The sequence below is a fragment of the Corythoichthys intestinalis genome, chromosome 12, assembly GCF_030265065.1.
Source record: "Corythoichthys intestinalis isolate RoL2023-P3 chromosome 12, ASM3026506v1, whole genome shotgun sequence".
Lineage (NCBI taxonomy): Eukaryota > Metazoa > Chordata > Actinopteri > Syngnathiformes > Syngnathidae > Corythoichthys > Corythoichthys intestinalis.
Window position 1 is genome coordinate 6,854,832 of NC_080406.1, and position 23,375 is coordinate 6,878,206.

Below are 23,375 nucleotides of genomic sequence, written 5' to 3' on the forward strand. Positions count from 1 at the left end.
TTGCAGGCCTTTACAGAATGGCATTGATATTGTTTTCATTTATTCTCTTAGGAATACCACTCTGTATTCATTAGCAAAAGCAGGTGTTTCCTGAGGAACTCTCCAGTAGAATGCAACAGCTGCAAATGTTCCACTGAGGCAAACTGGGCTCCTTCTTAGGCCAATGATCATGTATACTAAAGCCTGAACTATTAGGATACATTCAAACAATGGCATATAATACTGTTTAGTCTGAAAGATTGGCAACTAAAATTGCGCTGATACCCGTGAAATGACATCTTGAAGCAATTTGGGTAACAACCAGTAGGGGTTTCAAAGCCTGAAGAGTGCGCTAATAGCACTTAATGTAAGTACCCTAGCTGATTGATGGCTCGATGATCAGATCATCTAGATCCAATCACTCTACTTGGGAAATATTGATAAGTCTAAACAGTTCGCTAGCAACTTGCGGGCCAAGTGGTCTAAGTGTGGACGTGTCCCGAGTTGGAGCCAGGCTTCGTTTGTATTCAAGACTGAATTGAGGGCCAGATGTTTCCGGCTTCTCAAGCCAGTCTCATGTGCTTTTTCGGGGAATATTGATGCGAGAAGCAAAAATAAATGCTTTTGATCGAGGTTTTCATCGGGAACACAGGGCTGGAAAAGCTAAGAGGGTATTTTTCAAATCCAGGGCTTCCCCTTTGCAAGTGTCTCGTTGGGGTCTGGCAGCCGCTAGTGTTATTCGGCATGCAAAGTTCCACTATTTCATTTGCTGCTGAGATCGAAGCCAAAGACATGTGCTTTGGAGAGTTTATTGTTAATAATCATGACTACAAAGGACGGAGGTTCAAGCAGCTACAGGCTCCTGTCACTCTAATACTCTTTAAAAACCGTAAAAATCCACTAATTGCTTTGTTGTCAATGTTGATTTTGAATGAGATGAGAGAAAGGCGCGCTAACATTTCCACAAAAACGGTTATTCTTTTGTCAAATCTGATCATTTAAAGCATAGGTATGCTCATAGTCATGAGCCAAGTGTCAGTCCTCAATCAACCATTCTGACTAGGGTTGTTCCGATCATGTTTTTTTGCTCCCGATCCGATCCCGATCGTTTTAGTTTGAGTATCTGCCGATCCCAATATTACCCGATCCAATTGCTTTTTTTTTGTTTTTTTGCTCCCGATTCAATTCCAATCATTCCCGATAATTTTTCCCGATCATATATATTTTGGCAATGCATTAAGAAAAAAAATGAATAAAACTCAGACCAATATATACATTCAACATACAGTAAATACGTACTGTATTTGTTTATTATGACAATAAATCCTCAAGATGGCATATAAATTATTAACATTCTTTCTGTGAGAGGGATCCACGGATAGAAAGACTTGTAATTCTTAAAGGATAAATGTGACTTTGTATATTGTGACTAAATATTGCCATCTAGTGTATTTGTTGAGCTTTCAGTAAATGATACTGTAGCCATGCCCAAATGCATGATGGGAAGTGGAACCATGACTGTGCGTAGTGCTACCAATCGATATATCTTCTCTGCGTTGGGAAATAACATAGGGTGTTAAGAAAAAGATTAATGACTTCATTTCTTCCCCACATTGCTTCGCACGATATTTCTAATCGTAGGGAGAGGGATTGTAAGGCTTTAGCCAGTTAAAAAAAGGCTCCAAAGGCTGCCAAAATTCACTCTACTCATTTTACGCTGCCTTTTAGCTCTATATATAGGTAAAACGGCGCCATTACAGATTGAACGCGACAATGCGTGAGTGGGTCGTGCAGCGCATGTGTTAATTGCGTTAAAAATTTTAACATGATAAATTTAAAAAAAAAATGAATTACCGCCAATAACGGGATAAATTTGATAACCCTACCTTAAGCCTAAACTAAAGACTCTGGATGAGTGTAACATATTATGTCTGTAACGTTAAATACAATTAGATAACGATTTAATTAAAAAAATATATATATATAATTATATTTTAAAAACACATGTCCGATATTTTTTTGCCGATTCCGATACTTTGAAAATGACCTTATCGGACCTGATCGATCGGGATGCCGATCGATCGGGACATCTCTAATTCTGACCATAGGCGGAGTTTGACTTTTGGGGTAGGGGGGGCACAACATGTTGATGACCCCGAAACGCAGTGTCAGCAATAAAATTAACTTAAAAGAATATTCATAATAATAGGTTGAGAATGAGCGTTTTTTGTTTCCCATCCTTCTTGAGGAGAATTCTAAATCAGGCTGCGTAGGCAATACTTTTCGCCAAGATCGTCATTCATTGAATATGGTACACCCGCCGGTGTCGTGCCAATGTAGTTACCCCAGTCAAAAATGGTATCCCCTGGGCGGAGCCATATGGAGGTAGATTTGTGTCATTATTATTAAGTTGCTTCAATCAAAATATATATTTTCAACGAAAAAAAAAAGTCGCTTCAATAAAAATACCAAAAAAAAAGTGTTTGAACGCAAAAATAAATTTGAAACTTAAAAAAAAATAAAAATGAATAAACGCATGTGAAAGCTATTTTTCTTTGATTTTTTTTTTTGTTTTTTTTGTTTTTTCTTAATATTGAAGCAACTTTTTCGATTGACGTAATGTTGATCTGTGTTTGGGCCACATTTTGGCTAGGACATTTTTGTCTAAAATAATTTTGACCCATTATGAAAATATATTTTTTTGTTCATTTCATTCATTTTTGTTGCAGTTTTATTGCTTTACAACTTTTCTATATATAGGAAAGACAATTACATGCAATGGCACTTTTCGGCCACCAGGGCCCCCCCTTAAAAACGGCTTACAATTCTGACCCAGATAACTCGTGGCTTCCAATAATTAATGTCTGTAATAAATCAGCAGAATTTTGACGGAGAGATCGAGTTAAGTGTGAACATGAGGTAATCACGCGGGGAAAAAAATGAGACTAACTCACTTGAGTGTACCTAACTTTCGATGATACCCATATAATCAAGGTCTTTACGCACCATTTAAATCTGCTTGAAGCCAAAGACTTAAGGAATTTGGACGATGCTGAGGAGAAGCTTGACATTTCAGGCCAACTTTGGGCATCTATTAATTTTTGTTTCATTGTGGAACTTACATTGCATATAAGAAATCTAGGTCGGGTTCATACTTCAGGTCTTCAAGCACAATTCAGATTCTTTGTCATACCTGTGTTTTTGCCATGCCTCAAAACAAAAGACTACACATGCTGGCTCTACGTCATTCCAGGGTGATCATATTTTGATTTCCAAAAAGGGGTCACAAACTATTTACCATTCAGGAAAAATGTGACACAGATTGGATTTAAACCACATATGAAAGTGACCCCAGATCGGATTTGAAATGGTGCACTTCTATGTGACTTGTCCTGTTCAGACCGTCAAGGTAATGTCTCACTTGAGTTGGAAAAACACAAAAAAACGCTGGATTTGTGCATTAAGACCTGCGGTCTGAACCCAACCCTAGTGGAGCTCAAACCTTGTGGAAATGAGGTACTAAGAGTCTCACGTCTAGGAGTGGGAACCTCTTGGTACCTCACGATACGATACGATACGATTTGCGATACAAAGCTCACGATAACGATGATCTGACGATATGACGATACAACGATTAACGATACATTGGTCAGGAAATCATTCTAGGATATTCTTAGAAAAAAAAACAACTAACAAAAAACAGCTTCTAGTGTGAATTGAAATTAGGTTATCACTAGTAGACGTCCAATCCATTTACCCTGGGAGGGTGGCAGCGAATGAACATCCCATCCCTCCCAGTTCAAACTGATTGAACGTCTATGGCTGTCAGCGGCAGTCAATGCCAGGCAATTAAGTAATTTTGGGCCATTTAAAGTCTCACTGGAACGGCACCAAACAAAAGTTCCAGCATCATCACCTTGTCCAATGCACATTCTTGACAAGGTGATGATGCTGGAACTTTTGTTTGGTGCCGTTCCAGTGAGATTTACAAAGATGATGGCCTGAAGAAGACATTAAAATTCCCTCAGTAAACATTACACCTTTTTAAAACAATATCTCGATTCTTGGCAGGAGCATATCGATAACCTTTTGGGATACAAAGTATCACGATATATCACCATTTCGATATTTTGTCACACCCCTACTCACGTCTTTTGGAAAGCCACCAAACATTGACAAAAATGCATTCTCTTCTGTCCCATCAGTCCGACGTCAGAACATGAAGGTCCGTATCAACGCTACAGGTGACACCATCGTAATGAAGTTTGTACGTCCCAACACCGACACCAAGCTGGAGGGCTACATCCTGGGCTACGGCAGCAGCATGTTCTCCAAGCAGTTCATTCCGCTTCCGGAGAATGGGAAGCCTTACGAGACTGAGTTTGGTGAGCGTGATTTGAAAAGACTTAAAGCTTTATGAGTACATATATTTACTTCTTATTGTTGTGGCTACAGACGCAGAGCCTAAATACCTGATAGCCGTCCAACCGATCCCAACCAACGATATCAAAAAGCATTGCACAGGTGTGATTTTAAAAAAAAATTCTATTTATATTAGCATGTAACTGTTTGATGTTAATAAGCATTCATCTGCAGGGAAAGTGGAATTGGAGAAGCCACTTCACTTAGTTATAGGCTCAGTGACACCCACTTCAGTTCTGCTCTCCTGGGGAACCTTATTGAAGACTCCGTATGAAGGGAACATCATGAATGACTGTCTCGAGGATGGGTAGGCTTACACATTGTACAGTACACACGGTTGATTGTCAATGCTAGTCAGTGTTGTCACTGATAACTTGAAAAAGTAATTTTTGAGCCAAGTTACTTTAAAAGTACAGTGCCCTCCATAATAATTGGCACCCCTGGTTAAGATGTGTTTTTTTAGCTTCTAATATTTTTTTTTTCATTCAAATAATATGGGACCTTAATGGGAAAAAAGAGAAAAATCCAACCTTCAATGCAAGTGCATTTATTCAGTGGGGGAAAAAATCCTACGTAAAGAAATAATTATTTGACATCAAACCTATACTACTGCGGCGATCTACAAATGGACTCATACTGTAAACTGAAATCTGTTTTTTTTTTTTTTAATTGCACTGTTAATAACCAATATTTATTACTGATGCTGCTATCAAATATCACTTTACCCTGACCACAAGAGTTTCACTATTACAAGTCATTGACTCCTCTCTGATGCATTTTATATTGTTTTATCTTGTGATATGTAAATATATATATATGGATATATATATATATAAATATTTATATATAGACATACTTTTTAAAAATTTTGCATATTGGAGACTGTATATACTATTCTATGTGTAAGTACGTGTAGCTTTGAATTTCATAACACTTTGTGTAATGACAACAAAGGCATTCTATTCTATAATGTGTGTCACAATTATTAGCACCCCTGGTGTTAATACTTTGTACAACCCCCTTTTGCCAACAAAAAAGCACTTCATCATCTCTTATAATGTTTCACAAGCTTGATTTTGTGTCTGGTGAACCATTTCTGTGTAGATTTGGCCATATGTTTAGGGTCATTGTCTTGTTGAAAGACCCAGTGACGACCCCGCTTCAGCTTTCGGGCAGAGGGCAACAGATTTTGATTCAAAATGTCCTGGTATTTCAAAGCATTCATGATGCCATGCACTCTAACAAGGTTCCCAGGGCCTTTGGAAGCGAAACAGCCCCGCAGCATCAATGACCCACCCCCATACTTCACAGTGGGTATGAGGTGCTTTTCAGCATGTGCATCTTTCGTGGCATGCCAGACCCACTTAGAGTGTTTGTTGCCAAAAAGCTCCATCTTGGTCTCATCTGACCAAAGCACACGGTCCCAGGCTTTAACTGGCACCGCTGTTGCCAAAAAGCTCAATCTTGGTCTCATCTGACCAAAGCACACGGTCCCAGGCTTCAACTGGGACCGTGTGCTTTGGTCAGATGAGACCAAGATTGAGCAACAAACACAAGTGGGTCTGGCTTGCCACGAAAGATGCACATGCTGAAAAGCACCTCATACCCACTGTGAAGTATGGGGGTGGGTCAGTGATGCTGTTTCGCTTCCAAAGGCCCTGGGAACCTTGTTAGGGCGCATGGCATCATGAATGCTTTGAAATACTGAAATACATATTAAATCAAAATCTGTTGCCCTCTGCCCGAAAGCTGATGGGTCGTCACTGGGTCTTTCAGCAAGACAATGACCCTAAACAAATGGCCAAATCTACACAGAAATGGTTCACCAGACACAAAATCAAGCTCCTCCCATGGCCATCTCAGTCCCCAGACCTTGTTTTGTTGGCAAAAGGGGGTTGTACAAAGTATTACCACCAGGGGTGCTAATAATTGTGACACACATTATTTGAAGTCAAATAATTATTTCTTTATGTGGGATTTTTTCCCCACTGAATAAATGCAATTGTATTGAAGATTGGATTTTCCTCTTTTTTTCCATTAAGGTCCAATATTATTTGAATAAAAAAAATATTAGAAGCTAAAAAAAACATCTTAACCAGGGGTGCCAATAATTATGGAGGGCACTGTAATATATCAGTTACTTTTCTCCAACTTTTCTTCATTGGCTGCCTCAACATAAGAGTGACAACAGAAAAATGTCATCACATGTAATTGACTTTCCGATAATTGAATTTAAAGGGGAAGATCAATATTTTTCAAACTACGGCGTACACGCACACACGGTCAATTTGGCCACAAAACATGGCAGTAACTAAGCACTTTACACTCAATCGGACTCACGACACATCCCAAAGACGCTAAACGAACACGTCTCCTCATGGGATGAATGTGCAACACGAATATGATGTAAACAATGCTCGCCGACTTGGAGCGATGACTCCCCGCCGCTGCAACAGCAAAGCTAAGAAACAGCCGCGCATGTAACGGCCCTGACCTATCGCTGGAACCCTCCAGAATGAAGCAAAAATACTCATGTTCATTCACAGGTCAACATTCCCTCACACATCTCAATAGGTGGCTGCAGCCCTGCGTTCCTTACGCCTTTCTCAGTCCCAAACAGTGTTGTTAATTTTACTTTAAAAAAGTAATTAATTACAGTTACAAATTACTTCTCCCAAAAAGTAATTGTGTTAGTAACTCAGTTACCTGAATGTAAGAGTAATTAGTTACTTGGCAAAGTAACTAGTGATAATTTTCATGTTTTTTTTTTCCTCAAAAAAACAAACAAACAAACAAAAATGTGAAGTTTAAAGGATTTTGGGGACAGTTGGCCCTAGCCCAGTTCTTTACCCCCCACTTAACTAGACACAAGGGTATTGCGATAACTAGATAGTAACCTTTGCTATGTGTGGAAGTCATTTAAAGTTGTGAATCAACCGTTAAAGTTGTTAAAATTGCTCCCGTTATTGCATTAGTTCCCTTCCGTCTACTTTCAACATGTGTAAGTTTTAAAACTGTTTCATCGTTTAAAGATAGATTTAAGTCAAGATTTTGCCGATTTAAGAGCATTTTAGATTAAAAAAAAAAAAAAAGTTTCTTAAGTTCGCTAGGAATCGTATGTTTATTTCCGTGCGCAAGTCCCTTGTCCTGCCCTCGTCATTTTACTAACGTCACGTCTGCCCGTCGCTGATTGGTCCACTCCGCTGTCTGTTTGCTGTGGCTTGCTCCGCCCTGGAAATTGTATCCGCTGAATGGTGACCAGACTCAATAGCTGGAACAGCGGTGAGTCTGGTGTACCAGGCAATATTATTGGAGCCACCTAGCATCGCGTTTGCAACGGCGTCTTCCCCATTCCTGCTCTGCTCTCTCGTCTCCGTGAGTCCGTCTCTCTCAGACTTTTTTTTTTTATTCAACCAATTTAGTAACGCATAGTAACGCACGCCTTTCCCGCCTCAGTAACGGTAACGGCGTTGCCAAGATGAGAAAAGTAATTAATTAGATTACCTATTACGAAAAAAAATAAGTTAGTAACGCCGTTATATTCTAACGCCGTTACGAACAACACTGGTCCCAAAACACTTTAGCGCGCATGTTTGGGTGGTTTTAGGTAAAGCAGACAGTTTTTTCATCTGTGTGATTTTGACAAATATCAGATCACATTTGATGGTGATTTTATGCAAAAAATGTGAGAAATTCCAAAAGGTTTTGATTAGGGCTGTCAAATGATTAAAATTTTTAATCGAGTTAATTACAGCTTAAAAATTAATTAATCGCAATTAATCGCAATTCAAACCATCTATAAAATATGCCATATTTTTCTGTGAATTATTGTTGAAATGGAAAGATAAGACACAAGACGGATATATACGTATATATATATGTACATTCAACATACGGTACATAAGGACTGTATTTGTTTATTATAACAATAAATCAACAAGATGGCATTAACATTATTAACATTCTGTTGAAGCGATCCATGGATAGAAAGACTTGTAGTTCCTAAATGATAAATACAAGTTATAGAAATATTATATTAAAACCCCTCTTAATGTTTTCGTTTTATTAAAATATGTAAAATTTTCAATCAAAAAATGAACTGGTAGCCCACCATTGTTGATGTCAATAATTACACAATGCTCATTGGTGCTGAAGCCTATAAAATCAGTCGCACCCAAGCGCCAGCAGAGGGCGGAAAAACTCCATATACAATAATTAACAAGTGGGCATTTCACTGTACTGTCATTTAAATCTGTCTTAGCGGAGCATGTTTTCGTTAATTGCGCCAAATATTTTAACGTAATTAAGTAAAAAAATTAATTACTGCCCGTTAACGCGATAATTTTGATAGCCCTAGTTTAGATACATTTCATACCACTGAATAAATTTTACTTTGCTTTGTCTTTGGTCCAGACACTACACTGTGCGTTACCGGGAGAGGAACAGAAAATGGAATTACCAGACCTGCCCAACTAGTGACACAGTAATTGACAATCTCAAGCCCAATGCAGTGTACGAGTTCGGTGTTCAGCCTAGCACAAAGGACAAGACTGGTTCGTGGAGCAAGCCTGTCATCCACAACATTAGCTCAGGGGGCATTCAAGGTAGGTTTGATGATCAGGGGCTACCACCAATATGAATTAAAAAAAAAAAACGTAGGAATGTAGCAACTTTCTCTTTCTCTTTCCAGAGAAAGTCATCAGGAAAATCTACAAACGTCCCATCAGCTCTGTGGTACGTATCTTTCTCTTTTGAAAAATGTGATCACAGAATAAACTAAGAGTTGTAACTTAATGTCATAACTAAATTTATGTCTTACAAGAGGGATTTATTATACCTATTCATCAACAAACAGTTTGTTGAAGCTAATGAGAACCAACAGCTCATCTCAAAATAAACATATTCCGGAACAGGGTGTGTGTTCGGAAGAATTAATACGCTCTGGAGAACTTGTTGTAGAGTACAGCCGAGCAGTCTTGGCTGTGGACTGCGAGGCGAGCAGGATTGGATGTTTTTTCACTGTCACATCAAACAGGAAAAAGGAGAAGCGGGGCATTGAAACACCACCACCAACAGCAGAAATGGTGGCCTGCTTAATCCTACCAAATCTCAAAGTCCTGTGCAACTGCCTGGCTTCCAGAGTAGGACTCTAGTGACATAAACATGTCATCTGTTCAACCCTTTCAATTTGAACCCGAGAGGAACATTAATGAGCATGACAGCAAAGTCGATATTTCACATAACGAGCAGCAAAAGCAAAATGAACAGGAAAGACTGGATGAAACGAGATGAGAGTAGGAAAAAAAAAAACACGGTGTTCTGGCAAAATATGCTACACCGGTGAAACGTGCTACAAGAGGCGAGTTCGACACCCAAAGTACTACCGTGCGCTTTCAGCTTGTTTTGTACTGTATAGGTGCATACAGACAGAACATACTAAAGACGCCTAAAGAAAATACTTTAACGCAGTGCTTGTTTTGTAAATCAAAAGGTGCCGGAACGCAAAGTGCATATGACAGCGCAGGGATGACGAGACGGGCACTGGTCCCGGAACATACGCAGAAAATGGTGCTGAAAACAACATGCAAATCCCCACTTGCCATGCTGTGGGACTTACAAGCCTCAATTTCAGATAATATCCACTGTATAAATTAGAGATGTTGGGATACCGATCGATCGGCATCCCGATTCAATTCCAATCATTCCCGATAATTTTTCCCGATCACATACATTTTGGAAATGCATTAAGAAAAAAATGAATAAAACTCGGACGAATATACATCCAACATACAGTACATAAGTACTGTATTTGTTTATTATGACAATAAATCCTCAAGATGGCATTTACATTATTAACATTCTTTCTGTGAGAGGGATCCACGGATAGAAAGACTTGTAATTCTTAAAGGATAAATGTGACTTTGTATATTGTGACTAAATATTGCCATCTAGTGTATTTGTTGAGCTTTCAGTAAATGATACTGTAGCCATTTAACTGTTCTGTCCAAATGCATGATGGGAAGTGCAACCATGACTGTGCGTAGTGGCACCAATTGATATATCTTCTCTGCGTTGGGAAATAACATAGGGTGCAAAGAAAAAGATCAACTACTTCCCACGATATTTCTAATTGTTGAGAGAGGGATTTTAAGGCTTTAGCCAATTAAAAAAGGCTCTAAAGACTGCCAAAATTCATTCTACACATTTTACGCTGCCTTTTAGTTCTGTATATAGGTAAATCGGCGCTATTATAGATTGATCGTGACAATGCGTGAGTGGGTCATGCAGCGCATGCGTTAATTGCGTTAAATATTTTAACGTGATTAATTTTTTAGAAATTTACTACCGCCATTAACGTGATAAATTAGATAGCCCTACTTTAAGCCAAAACTAAAGTCTCTGGATGAGTGTAAGACGTTTTGTCTGTAACGTTAAATACAATTAGAAAACGATTTAATTAAAAAATATACAGTATATATATTAAATAAAGGCATGACGATATTTTTTTGCCAATTCCGATACTTTGAAAATGACGTGATCTTTACAAGGAACCACTGGGGGCCTTGAGGACCGGGTTAGAGACGCCTGTCCTAGAGTACAGTTGGCGCAGCTGAAAACCAATTGACTACATCCATACTGGTCAAGTTGACCTACCACATGACCCTAGGTCAGGGGTGTCCAAACCTGTCCGCAAGGGCCGCTGTGGGTCCTGGTTTTTGTTCCTACTAATCGAGCACAGACAGTTTAACCAATGAAGTTTGTGCTAAAACAAGCAGCACCTGACTGCGATCAACTGATTACACTTGTGAGACACCAGATTGGTAAAAAGATGTCATCTTGTTCTGTAGGAATGAAATCCAGCACCCACTATGGCCCTATGTGGAATAGTTTGGACACCACTGACCTAGGTTAATGTATAGCATGTATTACCAGTACCCAGTGGCAGTTCCTGGCACGGGCGGATTGCGCGGTTCCCTGGGGTGCCAAGTTGCTAGGGCCGCTTGAGTGATTGTCTGCTAGTCTAGAACTAGTCGACAAGTTTCACTATGTACAGCTTGTTGAGTCAACTATCAGTTGCTGAGACCTCTGCAAATTGGTTCTCCTCAACCTGGACTCTATACATCAGGGGTGTCAAACCAATTCCACAAAGGTCCAAGAGTGTCCTGGATTTCGTTTCAACTAAGACTGTGCAAACAGATTAACTAATGAATTTTCTGCTGAAACAAGCAGCACCTGACTGCAATCAACTGATTACACTTGCAGGAGATCAGATTGGTCAAAATATGACCTCATCATTGGTTGGAGCAAAATCCAGGACCGTCTTGGCCCTTTTTGGAATTGGTTTGACACATCCGATGTTTCGAGTCCAGGTTGAGGAGAACCAATTTGCAGAGGTCTCTGCAACTGATAGTTGACTCAACAAGCTGTACACGACCTGAAAAGTCTCTCTAAGCAAATAAACGCAGAACTAGCAAAATTGCAAGAATGGTTCGAGGCAAATCAATTAGCCCTAAATCTCGAAAAAACTAAATACATGCTATTTGGCAGAAAAGGCCTTAACGAGAACTTAAGCATACAAATAAATAATGTTATGATACAAAGAGTACAGCAGCACAAAGTCTTAGGTATTGTCCTTGATCACCAACTAACTTGGAAGGCCCATGTGGTGCAGCTGTGCAACAAGCTTGCTAGGAGCATCTCCATTCTCTTTAGAGCACAAAATATGCTAGATAAGAGCGCTCTCCAAACCCTTTACAACGCACTTGTCTTGCCGCACCTCAGCTACTGTTTGGAAATTTGGGGACACACGTACACAACACACCTTTGTCCACTTTTATCTTTCAAAAAAAAGGCAATTAGGATTATTCATAAAGCACCGTTCAGAGCGCACACAAACGAATTTTACATCAAGTCCAAGCTATTAAAATTTTATGACTTGGTTAACTTCAAAACTGCTCAAATGATGTACAAGGCCCACGCAAACAGTCTCCCGCCTAACCTACAAGCTCTATTCCAACTAAGGGAATCAAACTACGACCTAAGAGGAATCAGACTGTTTTCCTATCGGACAACTAGGACAACATTAAAATCTTTCTCGATTACGAACATTGGGGCTCACCTATGGAATACATGTGATGCAACGCTTACGAGTATAAAATCATCGAGTTACTTCAAAAAGATGTACAAAGAAACTATACTAAATCGCTACATGGACCAAAATAAGTCATAGCTGCACTGCACGCACACATTCGCTAAAAATTGTTCCCACAACAAAAAGGCAAACAAAGGATGATTAAATGTCAGGGACAGAGACTAAGACATAACATTGGTTGCTCTGAAGATATGCCCTCCAGTAAAATTCTGAGCTGCCATTGCAAAGTGAGCGCTGTGTTTAACCTGCTGTGAGATGGAGACTGGACACTCAGCTCATTGGACAAAATATTTTCTACAATGAGACCTACACCAAACCAACGGACAATATTGCGAAATGCCATGGCAATCAATGACTTTTTTTGAAAAGATATATGAGTAAAAAAATGGACTATGCAACACTAACATGCTTGACTGTGCGTCCCGGGCTGTTGGGGGGACGGGTATCGATATGCATTTGCTTTTTTTCCCGTCTGCCTTTGTCTGTCATCGTCTTTCTTCGGGCAAATTATTCCATATTCTGTGTCAATGTTTCTCCTTTCTGGCCAAACTATCCCACACTCTGTAACTGTCAATGATACTGATGATGATGACAATGACAATAAATTCATTCATTCATAGTGAAACTTGTCGACTAGTTCTAGACTAGCAGACAATCACTCACGCGGCCCTAGCAACTTGGCGCCCCAGGGAACCGCCCAATCTGCCCATGCCAGGAACTGCCACTGGGCACTGTTAACAAAGTTTCACTCTCTTACTGGCTGTCTCTTCAGCGTATGCTTATGTCGGTATCCAATCCGGCACAGATTCAGAAGGTGTGTTGGTGCCACAGTGTCTTGCTGTCTCCTTTGCGGAAGCGCGTTTGGCTTTCGTACCGAGTTTCGTGCACACCGGCAAGCAATTACCAGTTATGATTGACAACTTGCAGGGAGAGAGCGTCACATGGTCGTTTGCCGCGACAGTATGCGTATGCTATTCTCAGGGTTGTTTGCCTCATTAATTTCCTTCCCAACTGTCGAATGGAAACGGCGTGAGTACAGCCAGGTCATGACAAGCCAAGTCCGTCTGTAAAGTGCTAGCCACTCAGTTTATTTCCAACTTTAAGACGTTCCTGCCAGCAGGAGTTATCAATTTATTTGCTGTGGTCATTGTGACTGTATTATTGACTAATTCTTCTCCTTTGTTTTTGACTCACTAGAAACCCATTGCACCAGGTCCTCACTTCCCCTTCTCTCCTCGCCATGGTAAGTTAATAGCTATTTGTTGGTTTAAAAAAGTGAGTATTTCTGTAATAGAAGATGCAGAATGTTTGTTTTATTTTGTTTTACTATGAGCTTTAAGTCATAGCACTGGAAAAGTCTTTATTTTGCAGATCAGCCTATTCAAACTGAAATTTATTGCACATTCCAGGTTCTAGAAATTTGTTTTTGTAGAAGACTCCAGATCTCGGTGCGAGTAGTGAAAACAAGGGCAATGCATCCATGTACTGGCTCCATACAATACGACAATACATCCACCAAACTTACAAACGGCTTGCGATTCAGTGCAACAGCATCCGTCCCGATTATGACGAAATTAGGGTTGTTAAACGATTAAAAATTTTAATCGAGTTAATTACAGCTTAAAAATTAATGAATCGCAATTAATCGCAATTCAAACCATCTATAAAATATGCCATATTTTTCTGTAAATTATTGTTGGAATGGAAAGATGAGACACAAGATGGATATATACATTCAACATATGGTACATAATTACTGTATTTGTTTATTATAGCAATAAAGCAACAAGATGTCATTACCATTATTAACATTCTGTTAAAGCGATCCATGGATAGAAAGACTTGTAGTTCGTAAAAGTTATAGAAATTTTACATTAAAACCCCTCTTAATGTTTTCATTTTAATGAGGGCTGTCAAAATTATCGCGTTAACGGGCGGTAATTAATTTTTAAAATTAATCACGTTAAAATATTTGACGCAATTAACGCACATACCCTGCTTAGACAGATTTAAATGACCGTACAGTGAGTGAACTGCCCACTTGTTAATTGTGTTTTATGGAGTTTTGCTGCCCTCTGCTGGTGCTTGGGTGCGACTGATTTTATAGGCTTCAGCACCCATGAGCATTGTGTAAGTAATTACGGGCTACTAGTTTATTTTTTGATTGAAAATTTTACAAATTTTTTAAAAACGAAAACATTAAGAGGGGTTTTAATATAAAATTTCTATAACTTGTACTAACATTTATCTTTTAAGAACTACAAGCCTTTCTATCCATGGATCGCTTTAACAGAATGTTAATAATGTTAATGCCATCTTGTTGATTTATTGTTATAATAAACAAATACAGTCCTTATGTACCGTATGTTGAATGTATATATATCCATCTTGTGTCTTATCTTTCCATTCCAACAATAATTTACAGAAAAATATGGCATATTTTATAGATGGTTTGAATTGCGATTAATTACGATTAATTAATTTTTAAGCTGTAATTAACTCGATTAAAATTTTCAATCGTTTGACAGCCTTAGTTTTAATAAAATTTGTAAAATTTTCAATCAAAAAATAAACTAGTAGCCCGCCATTGTTGATGCCAATAATTACTTACACAATGCTCATGGGTGCTGAAGCATATAAAATCAGTCGCACCCAAGTGCCAGCAGAGGGCGACAAAACTCCGAAAAACACAACAAGTACACATTTCACTGTGCTATCATTTTAATGTTTGAGCGGGGCATGTGCGTTAATTGCGTCAGATATTTTAACGTGATTAATTAAAAAAATTAATTACCGCCCGTTAACGCGATAATTTTGACAGCCCTAGACGAAATACAACCTAATGCGGTCCATTATGATAGACGCATGCGGTGCTCTGAAGCTTTGGCTTACAAGCATCTGTGCCAATATCAAACCCAAACATCTTTCAACATTCTTATGAATTGAATTGAAAAAAATCTGCGATGGACTGAGGGCACGAAGTTTGAAGCGTGGAGCAGCGAGGGATCACTGTAATTTCAGTTTCAGTTTAAGTTTCAGTTTATTCGCACATCATCAAATACAGTACATAATCATACGCTAGCAGTTCACATGTTAAGATGGGCAAATAGGACACTCCAAAGAAGCTATTCAAAGCTTTTAGCAGGGGCCCAGTTAGACAACACACACATACACACACACGCAGGCACACACACAATTAACTGTGGACAATTTCAAAATTTTGGTTACATTGGATTTGGTAAGAGACATCAGTAGTGTTATTCAAATAATCAGCATATTATATATACATTGCTAGGAGATGAGTTTTGAGTTTTTTCTTAAAGATGGAGATGGAGTGTGACATTTTAAGTGTTTCCTCCAATTCATTCCAAATCTGTGGTCCTTTGCACACAATGCTAAAGCTTGTACACTTTAGCCTTCGTTTTTTCCCTGTGATTTGATGTTTTCTTCTGGTAGTGTATGTGTGTTGAGGAGTACAGACTGGGACGAGGTCACCTAATTTATAATTTAGTCGGTAGATAATCTGATACATTACACAAGCATTTTGGTAATAGTTGTGGTCTTTAAGCCTCAGGGGGTGGTGGCGGTGAAAAATTATTTTAGTTGGAGCATTAAACTCAGACCATGTTAGGGCACGTATAACTTTTTTCTGTAGTATTTCAAGCTTTTTTAAATAAGTTGGATATGTGTTGCACCATATGACATTACAGTATTGTAAGTGTGGTTCAAATAAAGATTTATACAAAATGAGAAGTGCAGAGAGTGGGAGATAGTGTCTCAGTTTAAAGAAAAGAGCAGCATATCTTGACAGTTTATGTGTAAGATCATCAATATGTTTTCTATAATTAAGGCACTCATCAATATGGACTCCCAAAAATTTTGTAGAGTCGACCCTTTCTATGTTTTCTCCGTTTATGTTTAGGCAGATTTGTTTAGTGGCTTGTTTTTTATGAGAGCGAAACACAATGTAATTTGTTTTATTGATATTTAGAGATAGTTCATTACATTTTAACCATGTGTCTATTTTCTTTAATTCACTATTTATGATTTGCTCAAGTGCAGTTGGATTTTTATGGGAAAAAAACAAATTTGTATCATCAGCAAATATTACCTTATGTAAAACGGACGTGGTGTTAACAAAATCATTAATGTACAGGTTGAAGAGGAGCGGCCCTAAGATGGAGCCCATCTCCTATTTTTTCTAAATCCAGTTTTCCCAATTTGGATGATACTATCTTGAACAAGTAGTGTATAACTGATCTATGCATATTAGTCAATTTTCCTAACTTCCAATAAATACCACATACAGTTTTCGTAAACACAACCACTGATGAACCCAGACTACCTCACATAAGAAGTAATAAATGATCTTTTACAGTGCCTGAGAGAATTACTGTGAACTGGAAAACCCTCCAAATGTATTTGTGTCGAACAAATGCTTTCCAATTTCTTTTGCAGGACAGACATATCCGTTATGCTGACTTCTCTACAATCTAACCTTTCTTTCTTTACTCTTTGTTAGTTCTTCACAATAGGACGCAGGGAAGACTACCCCTATCCCGCATCATAACCCCAAAGACAACTCTTGGTAATTTTTTTTCCCGAACATGATTTCAGGAATTCCATAATGAGTCAGAAAATCATAGTACTAAGCAACTTGGACTCTCTTTCACTTAAGGATAGCTGCAACAATGAGTACTTTCTACAGTTCTTTCACATGAACTAACGTGCACTATATTTGTCAGCACCCATCACAACTACTAAACAGGAACCTTTGTCTACCACTGGACCTGTGGCACCTGTGACTACTACCAAACAGCCCATCGGTAAATAATAATTCAAGTTTGTTAAGACCTTAAACACTGGACCTATACTAATTGAGAAGCAGACAATGTGCGAGTTAAGAATTGTTGCATGCTTGGATCTTAGCTAGCGCAGGCTTAGCTTAGCTGTTTGAATAGGCAACGGTAGCCAATTAGCATAACATATTCTGAATTTTCTAATGATGACTGTTGGGTCTAAAACACCTTCTTCAATTTAGCTGTTGACCCAGAGCGAGGGGACAAAGGCAGGACACAAGGAGGCAGGAGGCAGAGAGTGGACTTTTACCAACTGCAGTTTGGGGAGAGGTCTGAGATCGTGCAACGTGACTAAGAGTGTCTCATCGAAGTCTCTCTCAGAGCTCCCCGCGCTGCTGACTTTTATTGAGGGCTTGTTGCTGGGCAGAATATAGTTACAACACTGTTGTCCAACGTGGTAGTTTCGATCGGGCAAATTCCTTATTCTAGTCATTGATTAAATTAACAGTCCCACTCTTGATTAAATTAACAGTCACACTCTTGAGCGAGCAAGATAACTTTGTTTTGAACACACATTTGCACTCGAAGTAGCTTGGTGGAAAAGTACTGAGACGTTGTGTGATGAATCAACATATGTGTGTGTATCTATTTATCAGCAGAATGTGAGCAATTGCCGGTAATAAAAATGTAAGCACATGATTATGGGCTAAACTGTATTCTTCATAATAGCTTGGGAGAGCGCGTATAATAGCTGTGGGAGAGCAAAGTTGTATAACCCGCAGAGTATAATGGTCATACAATCAAGCATATCTTACAATGACCATTAGAGCTTTTTTGTGTTTCAGATGTATTTTGTTATTTTTAATCTGTGATTTAAAAAAAAAAAAATTTTGCCGACCCAGTTGAAGTGGGCCTGCTACCATAACCGAATTGAGCGATTAAAACAATGGACCAGTGTATTTTTTTGGCAGCCATTTTAATTTTCGTCTTAGTCTTTTGGACAAAAATACTTATTAGTCTAAGTCATATTTTAGTCATTTCAAAAAGTGTTCGTCTTCGACTAGTTTTAGTCAACGAAAACTCAGACAAATTTTGTCTGGTTTTAGTCGACAATTCGCAAAATGTTTCCGTCTCTAAACTTAAAAAGTTCAAAACAGCACATTATTTGCAATTAATTAAACTCACCTGAAAGCCACGAACTGTATGTAAAATGTTTTCCAAGAGTTTAAGAAGACACAGAGTCACCGTGCTAAATGCTAATGCTAACGCAAACTCTATGCTAACGCTACTAGTTAGTTTAGTGTGTGATGATCACTCAGCCTAAAGGTATAAGCAGTATGACATATCTAGCCCAGATAAGAAAGCAAAACTTACCTAGCGGCACCTGACACATATGTTTAACAAAAAGGAGCCGGGAATGGGCACAGTCTTCACTCACTGGCCGGTGAGTGAGTGTGTGTTTGGGAGGCGCAGCACTTCACTTGAGTGACACGATCAAACACTGCTAAATGCGTGCTAACTACACATACAATAAGAAAATACCACACATTGTGGATACATGACTGAAACTATGCCGAATTTTCATGTTATTCTCGTGTCATCACACCACAACTGGCATCAATTTCGTTATGTTTTAGTCTCCCAAAACCTGTAATCAGCGCGTCATCGTGACGTCACCGTCGTGAAAAAAGTGTTCGGTGACCAAATATTTTCATTATTGTCATCGTTGATGAAAACAACACTGCAACGGACTGTTTGAAAATTCAGTCCATAGTACTGTGTTACTCTAGCCTTAGAATTACATTGTTTCAACTTACCCTGTGCTGTTTTTGGACTTTCTCTATTAATTCTGTTGCATTGGAGTGTAAACCAGTTCGGAATGCCTATAAGGCAAGCAATCAATCAACAGCTAATAAAACCTTCTTTCCTAGTGTCTTAGTGAGACAGCCTGTGGGATTTGTCCCATTTAAATTCTGGCTAGGAAGACTGGATTGCTTTGAGGCTGAATGAATCATTGAAATTTGAGTCAGGTAAAAGATAATGTGTCACTGAAAACTAGGCCAATCATCATATTGTTAGTTTCCAGGTCCATGTGTGCTCTCTGTCGTTTTTTTTAGCTCAGTTGTTTTAGTTTGTCATGAGTGAATAAGTCATTCACAGGAAATATTTTCTGTTTCTCACACGCCACCCAGGTGGAGGCCTCTCCAAATCTGTCATTCCTCCTTTCCATGAGATCCCCTTAGTTCCTAATCTCCAACTCCCACTCGGGAATTCAGCTCCAACAGCTTCTATACCAGTCCCAAATCTAAATGGTGGACAATCCCAAATTCATGCCCCACCACCGTTACATCTCCACCAATCCCCAAAACAATCCAAGCCCAGACCACAATTACCCCAAATAGGTTCTCAAGCAAAACCAAATTTGAACCGTCAATTCGCCTTCCCACCGGTAACCCAACATGGACCATATCTAGATCTAGAGCTGCACACCATGACAAACAACCAGATTCCAAAACATTACCATCAAACAACCCAGTCTACAACCCAAGCACAACCCCAGTCAGAAATTGGATCAACATCCAAAACCCAGACCAAATCAAAAACTCAGGCAAAGCTACAACTTCTAATTCCGTTTCAAGCCACAACACAACCTGAACCACAACACGATTTAATAACCCAGTTCAAACACCCGACACAATTAACAACAAAGCCTGCAGATGAGAAACTACCAAAAACATCTCTAATAACAAAGCTACGTCAACCTCCAAAGAAACAAAATCAAACAAATTCTGGCTTCATACCTAAACAATCATCCCACACTTCAAATCAGCCACAACTCGAAACACCATCTGAACCAACGATCCATTTTGACACAACACTTCCATCTGTCACTCAACTAAAACACTCTCCCAAGCCTGGGCCTAGCATAAAAAAACATTTTACAGTTCAATCAACATCCAAACCAACGGCTAATTTCTTAATCCCCATGTCACAACCTTTGTTTGAGAGAACGACCCAGCCAAAATCACAGCCAGGTCATCCAGCTAAGTCACAAAAGCAACCCATCACCAGATATGGTACTAGTAACCAACCAGAACCGTTAGATAGAACACATACACAACCCCAGTCTCCTTCTTTGTCTAACACCCTACCCCAAAGAAAACCTGCTTCACAACTCCCATCACCGGCAGCAAAACGACCCCAAACCAAGACCAATACTGCACCAAATCCGCAAGCAGAACCTCAACCTGGAATTGAGATTCAGACTGACGGCAGGACAATTCCTATTGAGATCCCTCCATTGCAGGCAGTTCCCACTGGTAAACACCTACTTTCCAAACCTCATACAGTGAAGAATATAAGTATTTGACCAACCTGCTGTTTTGCAAGTTCTCCCTCTTAGAAATCATGGCGGAGTCTGAAATTTTCATCGTAGGTGCACGTCCACTGTGAGAGAGATAATCTGAAAGAATTCTGACCCTGAAAGAGCTGTTAGTCCACCTATTAAAAGTTCACCTCCAATCCATGTATTATCCTGAATCATATGCACTTGTTTAAGGTCGATAGCAGCATAAAGACACCTGTCCACCCCATACAATCAGTAAGACTCAAACTAACATGGCCAGGACCAAAGAGCTGTCCAAAGATACCAGAGACAAAATTGTCCACCTCCAAAATGCTAGAAAGGGCTACGTAGCAATTGCGAATTAGCTTGGTGAAAAAAGGTCCACTGTTGGAGCAATCATTAGAAAATGGAAGAAGCTAAACATGACGCTCAATCTCAGTTGGAGTGGAGCCTTTTGGAGGCAGTCTTTCAGGTCCTCCGCGTGTTTGTTTTCAATTCAGGTGAGACGGCTAGACTGGATTGTTAAATGAAGACTGGAGGCATGAGATCAATACAGAACAGTTTTAATTTCAGAAATGTCTGGGTGCATCTAGTTACAGAACAAGCCGTGTAGAGAAATGCACACTAAACAGAGGGCTCGGCCTTCCTTATATACAAATAAGGAGGTGTGTCTGGATCGTTTGGTGATTAGCTCTTCTTGCAGATCTTGCAAAATAGGTCATGAGCCTTGCTGCGTTGGCAGTTAAAAGTCCATGATTATCTGAGGGGAAAACTAACTATCAGCCGTTTCTATGAAAAACAACGCCATTTATGGTCATGCTTGCAATCATATCAGAAGATTGCATTAGGCGAGATGCACACTGACTTCAAGCGCCATGTAAGATATCACCTCGTGGGGTCTCAATGATCCTAAGAAAGGTGAAGAATCATCCCAGAACTACACGACTGGAGTTGGTCAATAACCTGAAAAGAGCTGGGATTACCGTTTCCAAGGTTACTGCTGGTAATACACTAAAACGTGATGGTTTGAAATCATGCATGGCACGAAAGGTTCCTCTGCTTAATCCAGCACATGTCAAGGCTAGGGTTGTTCCGATCATGTTTTTTTGCTCCCGATCCGATCCCGATCGTTTTAGTTTGAGTATCTGCCGATCCCGATATTTCCCGATCCGATTGCGTTTTTTTTTTGCTCCCGATTCAATTCCAATCATTCCCGATAATTTTTCCCGATCATATACATTTTGGCAATGCATGCATTAAGAAAAAAATGAATAATACTGGCACGAATATATACATACAACATACAGTACATAAGTACTGTATTTGTTTATTATGACAAATCCTCAAGATGGCATTTACATTATTAACATTCTTTCTGTGAGAGGGATCCATGGATAGAAAGACTTGTGACTTTGTATATTGTGACTAAATATTGCCATCTAGAGTATTTGTTGAGCTTTCAGTAAATGATACTGTAGCCATGTCCAAATGCATGATGAGAAGTGGAACCATGACTGTGCGTAGTGCTACCAATTGATATATCTTCTCTGCGTTAGGAAATAACATAAGGTGTTAAGAAAAAGATCCATTGCTACCTTGCTTCCCCACATTGCTTCCCATGATATTTGTAATCGTAGCGAGAGGGATTGTAAGGCTTTAGCCAATTAAAAAAAGGCTTCAATGGATGCCATAATTTACTCTACTCATTTTACGCTGCCTTTTATTTCTCTATATAGGTAAAAACGGCGCCATTTCAGATTAAGCGCGACAATGTGTGAGTGGGTCGTGCAGCGCATGCATTAATTGCGTTAAATATTTCAACGTGATACATTTTCTAAAAAAATTAATTACCGCCATTATCGGGATGAATTTGATAACCCTACCTTAAGCCTAAACTAAAGACTCTGGATGAGTGTAACATATTATGTCTGTAACGTTAAATACAATTAGAAAACGATTTAATTAAAAAATATATATATATTAAAAAAAGGCATGGCCGATACTTTTTTGCGGATTCCGATACTTGACGGGATCGGACCCGATCGATCGGGACAGCTCTAGTTAACACCATTTTTTGAACATATAGTCCCCTCTGAATTAGAACAGTTAGCAAGATATAAATTCAGCTCTCGAGTTAAACAGTGTCCATATTTAACACACACATATTTTTTTGCCGATTCCGATACTATGAAAATGACATGATCGAACATCCCGATCGATCGGGACATCTCTAGTCAAGGCCCGTTTTAAGTTTGCATATGACCATTTGGATGATGCAGAGGAGTATTAGGAGCAAGTTTTGTGGTCAGATGAGAATAAAATAGAACTTTTTTGGTCTGAATTCTACTAAGTATGTTTGGAGAAAGAAGAATGATGAGTACGATCTCAAGAACACCATCCCTACTGTGAAGCATAGGGGTAGTAGCATCATGCTTTGGGGGGGGTTTCTGTGCATAGGACAGGATGAGTGCACTGGATTAAAGAGAGTATTGTGAGATTTTGGAGAACAACCTACTTCCTTTGGTAAGAGCATTGAAGTTGGCAATATGACTATGACCCGAAGCACAGAGCCAGGAAAACAAAGGAGAGGCTCGGTAAGAAGCATAACAAGATTCTAGCATGGCCTAGCTTTTCTCCGGACCTAAACCCAATTGAAAACCTTTGGAGGGAGCTCAAA

General features: G+C 39.2%; 1 protein-coding gene across 7 annotated transcripts in view; it reads left to right on the forward strand.

Moving 5' to 3' along the window:
* Positions 1–23,375, forward strand: part of LOC130927374 (target of Nesh-SH3) — a 72,416-nt gene that overhangs the window by 23,868 nt on the left and 25,173 nt on the right. For 3 of the 7 annotated variants that reach the window (XM_057853159.1, XM_057853161.1, XM_057853162.1), the window contains exons 2-10: positions 4,185–4,364; positions 4,435–4,503; positions 4,576–4,708; positions 8,815–9,005; positions 9,092–9,135; positions 13,751–13,796; positions 17,076–17,141; positions 17,299–17,379; positions 19,545–20,672. In XM_057853159.1, coding sequence (XP_057709142.1) covers positions 4,185–4,364; positions 4,435–4,503; positions 4,576–4,708; positions 8,815–9,005; positions 9,092–9,135; positions 13,751–13,796; positions 17,076–17,141; positions 17,299–17,379; positions 19,545–20,672 — 1,938 coding nt within the window. The remainder of the gene's footprint in view (positions 1–4,184; positions 4,365–4,434; positions 4,504–4,575; positions 4,709–8,814; positions 9,006–9,091; positions 9,136–13,750; positions 13,797–17,075; positions 17,142–17,298; positions 17,380–19,544; positions 20,673–23,375) is intronic. The other 4 variants (XM_057853165.1, XM_057853166.1, XM_057853163.1 and 1 more) reach the window with 3 other exon arrangements.